The sequence below is a fragment of the Notothenia rossii genome (assembly GCF_949606895.1).
Source record: "Notothenia rossii genome assembly, chromosome: 4".
Taxonomy (NCBI): Eukaryota; Metazoa; Chordata; class Actinopteri; order Perciformes; family Nototheniidae; genus Notothenia; species Notothenia rossii.
Window position 1 is genome coordinate 20,152,581 of NC_136902.1, and position 11,368 is coordinate 20,163,948.

General features: G+C 39.0%; 1 protein-coding gene across 1 annotated transcript; it reads right to left on the bottom strand.

The window, feature by feature from the left end:
* Nucleotides 1–936: 936 nt before the first annotated feature.
* Nucleotides 937–4,992, bottom strand: hoxc13a (homeobox C13a). The gene is made up of 2 exons (XM_079674413.1): nt 4,275–4,992; nt 937–1,895 (listed from the first exon to the last, which is right to left on the bottom strand). The coding sequence occupies exons 1-2, from the start codon at nt 4,936–4,938 to the stop codon at nt 1,639–1,641; spliced, it is 921 nt and encodes a 306-aa protein (XP_079530539.1). The 5' UTR covers nt 4,939–4,992; the 3' UTR covers nt 937–1,638.
* Between the last annotated feature and the right edge of the window lie 6,376 nt (nt 4,993–11,368).

Genomic DNA, 11,368 nt, shown 5'->3' on the forward strand with positions numbered 1-11,368 from the left:
AAGGAGAATACACGAGTCCCCGTGGAACTGGTGTATTGTGCGGGAACAATTCTCGTAATTTGAACAAATAAATTGTAGCCTACCTGTGGAATATCAGAATATAGCCTATGAATATAATATTGTGCGGTCACGAGTTACATGTTTCCGTGATAGCAGACAAACCCGTCTCTTTTAATTTTGGTTTGTTTGTGATGATTCTGAAAACTGCAAAGTAGCCTATCCTAGCAAGTAAAACACCTCTGACATGATTCAGTTGGATAAAATACGTTTGGATGTCAGGGAGGATAGATTCGGACAAACAACACAAGTTTCTCTCAGCCACCGACTGTGTTCCTCTTAACTGATTGTTTTTGAAAGATCCAACCCTACAAGTCTTCATATATAATATCTGGAATATAAATTTAAATATTATGATCCATTTTGTATTGCAATGTGAGAAAAGCCGCCATGCTGTTCACCAACGACGCGCAATTACTACATCGTCTACTTTCGCCATTAACAACACTCCAGGATGCCCAATAAGTCTTAATCAAGCACTCTGCAGCATAAAATCCGCACCCACCCATCCGCTGCTGATGTTATGAACCTGAAGAGCAAAGACGACATTGCTTAGAGCTTCTGCTGCTTAATGACACCAGTGTAACTTGAAACGAGAGGAAACGCTGCAAGGATGGTTGATTGACTTGAATATTTAAGCATTTTCATAATCATCATTTATTTATGAAACACGTTACCAGTACGTAATTCAACACCACAATACAGTTCACATACTGCACGAAAGTAAAAATAGACAGGCTTCGTACACGGCGTGTGATCAGCTAATGCTACTCTAACATTAAACAAAGACAAAAAAGTAATACAACGATTGTGCATTTATGTGTAATACTCACTGACTTTTTAATGGTTTACAATCATTCCAGTTGCATGACAGAATCCTTCACTGACAAAGGAAAAACATACAGGTCTTGGGATATTCCAGTTACAGTTCCGCCATACAAGATAATATGAATTAAATAAAAAGGCATTGCACTATACAGATTAACAACATAGGAGCCTTTGTTTTATCACAGGCTTATTAAATGATTCCCCCACATAGAGAAACATAGCGTTTGAAATTAAGTAATATTTTTAAAAGAAAATCATTCTCTCTTTCGAAAGTCCTCTTTGTGAGCTTTTTGTTGAAGAAGTCTCAAAGTCAGCGCGTCATTGCTCCACAAATTATGTCCATGTGGCGATTATCTTTCTAAAATGACAGCAAAAAGTCTCCTCTGTTCTCACATGCTCATCGCAAGTTTAGAAATCAGTCCTTTTTTGAGATTTGGCTTGAAGAAAAAAGAGAAGAATAACACGCAATACTTGTCTTTGAAATACAGATATTGTTTTAAATATTATATATTTATATATGTACATTCATATAAAACAAATGTGAAATGGATTTTCAAAATTTTCACAGTTTTTAGAGCATGTACTCTAACTTGAAAACAGGGGGCGTGGTAGCATGGTCGATGGAGATGATGGAAGTTAAATAAAAAAGCACTGCCAAAAATGTTCTTCAGCCACGATTTCATATGAAGAGGTAAATATATGGCATGATGTTGGAAGGTATGAGTTGCAGTTTCAAGAAGGTCGATGATCTTATCAAGTGGTGTGCATGTGATTGCTTTTGGATTTACTGACAAATTTCTTCTCCTTGACTCGCCGGTTTTGGAACCAGATGGTAACTTGACGCTCAGAGAGGTTGGTGCCGGCCGAGATGCGCCTTCTCTTGTCTTTGGTGATGAACTTGCTGGCTGCATACTCTTTCTCAAGCTCCTTCAGTTGCATCTTGGTGTAAGGGACACGTTTTTTACGCCCGCGGCGGTAACTGCTGACCTCAGGCTGCAATGGCACAACATCTAGAGAAAGAGGGAAAATGCCAAGCAAAATGTTAATGTTGCGCAAAAACACCGCAATGTGCTACTTCACAAAATCAGCAGAAATTGTATTTGACAAAACTGGTCTATTTCTGAACAAACTTGCCATGTTGATATATAATTACTGACTTTAACTGATAATAAATAGGAAACTAGTTGCAAGGCAATTCAATTTTCAAGGTCGAAACTCGAAGGTGTGTGCGTGTGCGTGTATGTGTGCGTGTATGTGTATGTGTATGTGTATGTGTATGTGTATGTGTATGTGTATGTGTGTGTGTGTGTGTGTGTGTGTGTGTGTGTGTGTGTGTGTGTGTGTGTGTGTGTGTGTGTGTGTATGCGTGCGTGTGTGTGTGTGTGTGTGTGTGTGTGTGTGTGTGTGTGTGTGTGTGTGTGTGTGTGTGTGTGTGTGTGTGTGTGTGTGTGTGTGTGTGTGTGTGTGTGTGTGTGTGTGTTTTGGGGGGGGGGGAAGGTGGAGGGGGTCATAACCAAAATGCAGTCAGGATCTCAGGTGTACTGCACCTGACATGTAAGAGCACAATTATAGAATCGTGACATAGAGTTCACTAATAAAATATACTCTTTTGTTACAGTGTTGAGCAAGCCTATATTTTCGTACATGTCAGTATCATGTTACAGCCACTACCATTGTCCTTCGTTTCAAATGAAAAGTGATCAATGTTGTTCTTTAGGTGCATGTCGATACTTAATCTACTAGTAACTATCTACTACACAACCATCCTTGTAAACGCTATTTTAGGTCAATCTCTCACATGTAATTGAACTGGGTACGATTGTGCAAATATAAACTGCAATAAGTCTCAATGTGGGTGCATTTCGCACTAAAAAACGTTTTGAAAATAGAAATCACAGACCATAATGTATTTAAAATGTGTTCTCTGAATTGTCCTTTAAAAAATAGATACATACAATTTGGTTCCACTATGTGTTTTTGAAAGCCCCAAAACCGTCTGGCAGTGGCAACGGTTTTTGTTCAGGTAAAGTTCTGGGATTACACCCTTTCGCCAAGACTGGAGTTTAGTGCAAGACAGCCAATGAAAAACATGACAGGACAAGCATGGCAATACCTTGTGAAATAGTGGCAAGCTGTGACTCATTAGGCTTTTTAATGTCTTTTTAAATTCAAGAGTTGTGGATATTTCACCACAGTTTGTGTGAATACAACATTATGGAAGTTCTTAATTTGGTAAATCATAATTCAAATATTATCTTCAAGATATTGTTATTGTTCTTAAATATTAAGTTATAAGTACGTTAAGAATATCTGGGTTACCGTTTTATTATCTCAAAGCAAAAATAGGCCTATGTCTGTTTTTGTGTATGTGGTTTGTGAAGCAATACAGAAAGACATGGACAGCGCACTCTTGTGTTTTTGTGCATGTGTGCGCGCGCATTTGACTGCGTGCTCGTGCTTTCGTGGCTTGCTCTTGTGTATTTTCAGGGCAAATGTCGTGTGATAGAGCCAGTAGAGGTCTGAGAACTTCCCTGTTGGAAATAAAAATTCCCACAGATTTCACATACTTAATAAACCCTTGTGGTAAAAGAAGCAGTGTAGTAAACACTCTGTAAACTGCATACTGACCGGGCCTGTGTGCCTATTAGCATATATCGTGCATGTATGAAAGTAAGCAAAGCAAAAGGAGAGCTTGAATATCAAATATTAACTGATCAGTGGTTGTGAAGTACTAAAAAACTGATGTCCCTGCAATGCAAATATTGAATAAATGAATCCTTATACAAGCAGAGGACTAAACAGGTCGCTGAGATCTATTGGCACCACCCAAACACTATAGCAATAGTCACTATATTGTCAGGGAGCAAAGGTATGCACTGTTGTACCTTCCTGCTCTACGTGACTGAAACTATATTCATCATATGACTTCCGAAGAATTAGAATACAGGCTGTCGAAAGAAAATGCTCCGTTTATAGATGTATTATAAAAAGGGTCCATTCAACTGACATTTCCTTGAACTCACAATTATGATTTTTACGCACAGTTCTAGTAGAATGCATATTCATTTAATGTTAAATGTAAGAATAATATTACCTCTCTAACAGAGTAGCCATGGACATATGATAACTGACATACGACTTGACAGCTGTATGTGTATTCAGCAAACGTATAGTTTCCATGGAGGTATTTCATAAGTAGATATTGGCCCTTTTACGCAGTAAAATAGATAAACTAAGCAATAAATGTTGCTTGAAGAAAAAATGTCCAACCACATTTAAATGGCTATTTGGACGTGATGACACGTGTATTAAAAGCATACACGCGGTGGGACTAACGTGAATAACAGCCTAAATACAGCTTTAAAAAACTTAACTGAATTTGTACATACCTGGAAAGGGAGATTTCCAAAGATGAGATGACTGCGTTTGTTCTTTGGAGCAGTACACCTGCCCATCCCAGCCATTGGAGAGAGCCCAGTGTTGGTAACCATCCATGGGGATCAGGGCGTCGTGCCTTGGTTCGGGATGGGCACTGATACCGGGCACCACTGACACGTCGAGATATCCAGGGACAGCCTGATATGAGCTGGCGAAACTCGGGTAGAAGGCAAACTCTTTCGCCCTGGTGGACAGTTCTTCCGTGGGCAGCGCTGTGCTGGTCTCGGCATATTTGTCTGCGGGATGGTACGAGCAGGGCTTCTGCTGCAAGTTCACGTTGTGCGAATGAGACAATCTACAGCCGTAATATGGGTTTCCAAACGGATAACCGTAGCTCAAAGATGCACTGGATGACGTTTGAGGAGCGGGACACTGACGGCCGGCGTCTGGAGAAGAAATATCCGAGTAGACGGAGCCCTGGTGGGTCGCTATGGAGCCAGAATGTCGTCCCAGCGCGGGGTGCGACATTAGGTCCCTGCAGTGGGTCGCAGGGCAATTACCGCTCAGTCCCTCCATTGTTTGGCTTTTATTCTGGTTGTTTTCATTCGGGCTTTTTTCATAAACGTACATCAAGGTGTCCGCCCAGCGTGGATGCAGAACCAGCGAAGTCGTCATATCAGGGGCTGCCGATGCTTTTTAAAAGTCGACTACTCCAAGACGGACACCTCATTTCCAACTACATTTTACACCAAGCGCATGCGCACACAAGACCCCCGTGTGTCCACTTCATTAAGAATCTGGCACGTGATACGCTAACAAGTCCTACGAGATTGGGCTTGCGAGTTGGGGCAGAGCAGCCCTTTAAAGACCCACTGCCTCCCATGTCACCGTTTTTTCCTGCAGAATATCGAGACATATCATTGGTTTAAATCACCTAGACCCACACCCTTAAAGGGGAGTATATGGACACTTTTAAGATCGAGGCAAACGAAAACAACCTGTGAATTTTGGCCGACTACGAAGACTGCCAGATAATATGATAACATATGAGACATGTAGTTGTTACATGGAAAGGAGAACAAATACTATATTTCAATTGAATCGCTCAACTGAAATATATGTGTGCGTTTTTGCAGGCATTTTGTGTTTCACTCGTGACAGGGATATGTTCGGCTGAGCTTAAGTTTCACTATTTCATGTTATAATACATATAACGTGATGTAATCTGAAATGCATGCAATGTAGTCAATTTGATGTATATTATATGACAAAGTATTCAACATTAATAAATACAGTGCTCTCAACGCATGTATCCTTCCAATCTTATCCAAACTCCTTTTTGAAGGACGCATTTCCTTTAAACCCGTATTACACTTCCATGGGTCAACTATTAACATCCTGAGATGAGATTCTGTGACTAGTTGTGGATTATTACTTTTCCAAAAGGACTAATATTTATGTTTTTATACTAATCTTGCCTTTCAGAGGTTGATATTGTGTGTAGCGGAATAAAACTCTTGCAAGTGTAACCATTCAGTCAGTCAGAAATAAAATCTACTTAGTATCTACAGGGTGTATGCGTGTGTTTTCTGTGGTACAACCAGAACTAAGACTTTGACAAAGATAAATGTGTTGGATGGTTGTCGTTGCACCTTAGCATCAACAGCCACAGGACGAGGTGAAAGCTATTTCAGGTAAAATACTGTCATTGTTATTACCGTTCAGGAGCCTACACAGTATCTTCCATGTGAAGGGATAATTACAGTAATCAGCTACGATGAATCATATAGTCTTCTAGTTTTTGCAGGTTACATCTACATGTGAGCGACATTTTCAGTTGTAGTATTCTCAATTAGGCCCAAAAGATTTTTCAGCGACAACGTGACCAATTTAAATGAGGATTAAACGACTTCCTGTGATGTTTCTGTATCACTAAGCTATTAATTCATAACATTGAGTAAGAGGACGCTCTAAGGCGAAAATAAGAACAATGGTCGCTTTCAGAAGGAGTATATTTACAGATATTGCTCAAAAACACTTTAATTGAAATGCGGACCTGTTTTTCATAAACTCTTTTATGCACGCATCGTCCTTCAGATTTGAAAATCTGGTTATAGCTCTATTTTGAATCCAAAATGTATTTTTAGTTCATCTAATTTCCGGGCGTTGTATCACAATGCTATATCCATCTCCTTTTACAATAAACACTCCTACATTATTATTTAAAACTGTATTTTTAATTGAAATTATTAGATTGCACAGGCCCAGTCCTCCGTCAAATTGAGTTTTAGCGTTGCCTATCCTATGAGTTACTCATAAAGCAGGCTACAAGCTGCCCTGCGAAGGGTTCCTAGTTTATGAACGTTATTGCACTGCTGAGTTTCCTTGGGAATAATCAGGCCACAGTTTAGTATGTGTGTGCCAAGGAAGCTAGACCCCTGTCCCCCCTCGGACAGAGACTATAGTTCTTTTGTCTCAAGGAAATTACAACTAAGAAGGGCTCATCCAAACGGCAGCTGCACGGAAGTCCAAGGTCAAGGTAAAAAAAAAACGTAGACAAACAGGGTCGTAATCAGAGTCTAGACAGACAAGAATGAACTTCACACTAGAGTATGCATGCAAACTAGCTGTTATTTAGAGACCCTTACTCTAAAATATCTTCTGTGTGTGAAGAGAGAGAGAGAGAGAACTCTAAATAATGCCTTGTGGGTTGATTTTTTTCCAAGGATCAGGAATTTGACAGCTTTTGTGCTGCAGGAAACCGCGGCTCTTTCAAAACAAACATTTTCCATGAAAGCTCAGACCTCAACACAAAGTTCCATCATCATTTACCAGTTTTTAAATGATAGTAGGCCTATATTATGTTTAGTTTGTTGCATTTTTTCATTAAGCTTAACTTCCACATCAAGCCAAAGTGTCTGTGGTCATAGTTTCCCCCCATGGGATATACGGACAATGTAGCTTTGGTCAAACAGGCGGCATAGTCTTAGTTATAAAGTTGTTAAATACAAATAAATACCAGGATTTGATTAAGTCAATTGTAATGTTGCAATGATCATACATGACACGTCAAACGTCTTTAGGAATCTCCAAATATAAGATTGAAAAGATGGATAAAAAAATACATTCTCATAAATTATGTTTTACAAAAGAGAAATACAATTACAAGAAAGTACTATCTAATATAAAAGGGACAACAAAATAATTCACAACGAACATTTTCTATTTTCAATAACTAATAGACTAGAATTATTCGCGTTGGAGCCAGCAAATTAATGATTAGCCAAATATTAAATATTTAAGCGTCTGGCGCATTTCCACATTAGGCCAACAGCTAAATGAGCACTGCAGCGGCCAAATCTAAAACCAAATATATTCATGCGGCGCTATTATCTAATACACATCCTGCTAAAAGAAATTCACAATGAATTCTAACACATCCAACTAACTACTGCTAACGTTAATTATTTTTTCTTCATTAACATGTTCAAGTCACACAGGTGGATTCTTAAAGGATGTTTTTCTTTTCCAATTTTCACATTTCAGGGCTGTTTTGTATTTTAATGTTATCACCTATATACTGCCTATCAGGATGGTATTTAAAAACAAGCCACCTAACCGCCTATTGTACTTTTAAAGGCAGCCAATGGATATGTAAGATTATATTTTCTAACCATGTAAACTATTTATTGATGCAGCGTTGGATGTTGGGTGGTGCCTTTGATGTGTATGAATTAAAATAGTATGATGCGTAAACCGAAATGTTATTAATTATAAATAATTAGTTGGGTTTAAATTTAAATGTATACACTGTATACAAATTCCTAACACTCAAACAAGTAGCCATGGGCGAAAGGACAAATAATATTCGCGTGCAGCTGTCAGTATTATTTAACCACATTCGAAAATCCAAGTCCACTAAAATCAACCAAAATCCAAGACAGGAAGGAAAAGAACTTCACACTGTTACCCTGCGTCATTAAAGGGAAAATACAATATATAATCACCGACAGGTTTCACATAATTAAAAAAAACACTGCTGCAGTGTCAGTTTGTGCATTAGAAGTGTTTAAAACATCAATATGTTTGCTGGTTATTACAACTATTCATACAGTGCTCTGGTAAAACTTTACTGGAAAAATATATGCTTTTAACGAATGTGTTCACATTTCACTGCTTTACGCTCTTAAAAAGCGTAAAACAAATCTACCAAAATGATTACTTTTTCGCTGCAGTTTCACTTATTTCAGGAATTGTTAATTGAAACCACTACCAATATCTCCACAACCAGCCATGATGTGCTGCTGTAAATATCTTGACAACCAGACATCATGTCCTTCCAGACAGGCCATGTCAGACTGAGAGAGCCCGTCTGAGGCGGAGGTTTGTGGGGGAGGGGAGAGCACCCATCCCGATACAAATACTGCCTACCTGCGGCTTCCGCTTTCAGGAACTGACTGCACATGCACATGAGTGAGCAGATGGATTTTATGTACTCAAAATATTCTCTTCTATACACACAACGTATACAAGTATATCTGCAGAAGCCTACGCTCCACCCTATTGGAATCATTCAAAAATAGTTCCTCTTTTCCACATTACTACAAAAAGAGTCCAATGGAAACTATTCAACATTGTCATTTATTTGCCTTAATTTAAGGGAAACCTTTTGGCTACACTTTCTGCTGTGAGAGCCCTCCATCAAAAGGACTCCGTGTTTTGTTAAACGCCGCTAAAATGCCAGTAAAAAGCAATACTATCACTTGTCAAACATTGTCTCACCGGTCTTGAGAATGATGCAAATCCCTGCGCATAAAACAGTCTTTGAAGAGGCGAAGTAGCGATCCAAGAATGTGTTGACAGCTTGCAGGTAGACTCTGCGCCATGCATGCTGAAATCAGGCTGCGTTTATGTTTACGAGTTTTCAGCCAGCTTCAGACTTAGCTATGAGAACTGTTTTTTATAATAATCAAAGTACACCAAGTGGTAACATTGACAGTGGACAAAGTGAACGAAAGAAAACAAACAAATAGATTCTAACAGCAGTATAAAGGCCAAGTGCATTTTCAAAATGAGGATTGGAAGATTTAAGTGAATTAACATGTCACATTCAATGGAATAAACTTTGGACCCATTAAGTGTCTGAATTAATTAAATGGAAAAAAATCTGACTGCAGTGCATACATAAATCTCATAATAAATCAAGGCTGATTTGAAAGTTGCGCATGACTCATGTGCGCATGGTCTGGCGTAACATGTATTTTGCATTTTGGTTCATGTCCTGCAACACTTTCCACAGCAAAATCTGAACTTTTGCTTCCTTATACTTCACGTGGCGTCTGTGTGCGTGTGTGCTTTAAAAAAAATTGGCCTGTTGTCCAGCACGATGGAGGGAGAGCAGAGCAGTCCACTGTCATGAAAACATTCCTCCAAAACTAAAACAGCATCTGAATCTGGTGTTTTCCCTCCGCCTGGCTTTAATTTACGATCAGAAATGTTCATAATTGCATAAAGCAAGACCACTTGCCTTCTATGCCAGCCGTCAGGGCACGATGTTGGCAATAACATACTAAAATGTTGTCTAAAATATACATAGAGCAGTGCAGTGTTGATGCGTAACAAACAGGAAGAAATGGCTTCAACAAGAGAGGGACATTTCAACACAATCGTTATGCTTAAATAGAGTACTATGGACAATCCTAACGTATTTTCTAGTTGTCACCTTACTCACACAATCTCACTGCATCTGCAGGAACGCATTTCCAACTCAGGACTGACACAAGCATGCACCATTTTGGACTATTATACAACAAAAACTATAGAGAGCAAGGCAGCCCTCAAGTTAAACAAAAAACATCTATTGCAACTGTGCCACTGGTTGAAAGCTGTGTTTGCAAACCACACCGACATTATCTTAAGTATTCGTGAAACGACATACAGTGAATAGGGGACACAAAAAGTATCGAGTTTTAGCGTATGGAGGGAGTAACCCCCCTCACACTCATTTTACACCAACACTTTCTTATGTGACTCTTCTTAATGTCATCGAAGATATGCAGTGCCGCACATTTATCGAAGTAGATGCTTTAAATGAAGACATTAGGACTCCTTTAAAATTTAGGAGATTTCTGGATTGTTTCTGTATCAGAATCATTACGAGGTAAATACATATTTTCTTATTTACCACTGATTATATATATATTAGTCTATATACTAGCTGTTGAAAGCCATGCATGAAATAGATTAGCTCCAAGTTTAATGCTCATTAATTTTGGATTAACTTTGGATTTTACTCGTTTAACCTCACCCAAAGCAGGTAGAAGGATGGCTGTGGCTAAACAGCCAAATGAAGCAGGCAGGCGGAGTCGCGCCCCCAGAACGGAGGGCAGGCTGGCACTGCTGCAGCCAGGCCAGACTGGATCTACGAAATAGGTTTACAGCTTTTATATTCAGTGCACTTATCCCATTGTTATTAAACCGTCGGTTGGTCGTTACTCGATGCGCACTGCCAGATTTTAATTTGAGAGGGAAATATCTATGTGCGTGTCTGGTGGAGTATACAGTGGAATATCACAATTTCGAGTAATATTAAATTACAAGCTACGAGAATAGAAGTGCGGGGCAAGCCTTTTACTCTCTCACCCTTGCAATTAAAGCTTACGTAAATAAATGATTGACTTTAAGATGAGTCTTATTACAATTTTTAGACATCAATAGTGTACAACTTTGGACAAATACATATATTTTTTGTATCCTAACATGAAGTTGGACATGCGCGACTGCATGAGATAATATGCACATGTTACGCATGGTAACTAAAGGACTGTGCAGACAATGTTCATAATTGAATGTTTTGAGGTTGTTACCTTATTACAATATATTTACCTTTAATAACATTTTAGGCCCTAGCAACAATTGAACAACTCATATCTTGACAATATTGTGGGCCTCAGCATACCCGGTCTAATGTCTTATCAATAAAGAACGTGGCTTCTTATTGTTTAATTAAATGGGGTGAACACATCACGTTATCCTTCTACAATTAGTCATAACGCAGAGGATTATTCTTGCTACAGTTCGGTTGGTAAACCGGTGAGAAGCAGAC

What these genes read in the sequence shown, in the direction of transcription:
- hoxc13a (XM_079674413.1), bottom strand. Translation starts at nt 4,938, where the DNA reads ATGACGACTTCGCTGGTTCTGCATCCACGCTGGGCGGACACCTTGATG. An exon ending in TTGGAAATCTCCCTTTCCAG is followed by an intron (nt 1,896 to 4,274) that starts GTATGTACAAAT and finishes CTCTTTCTCTAG; the next exon opens with ATGTTGTGCCATTGCAGCCT.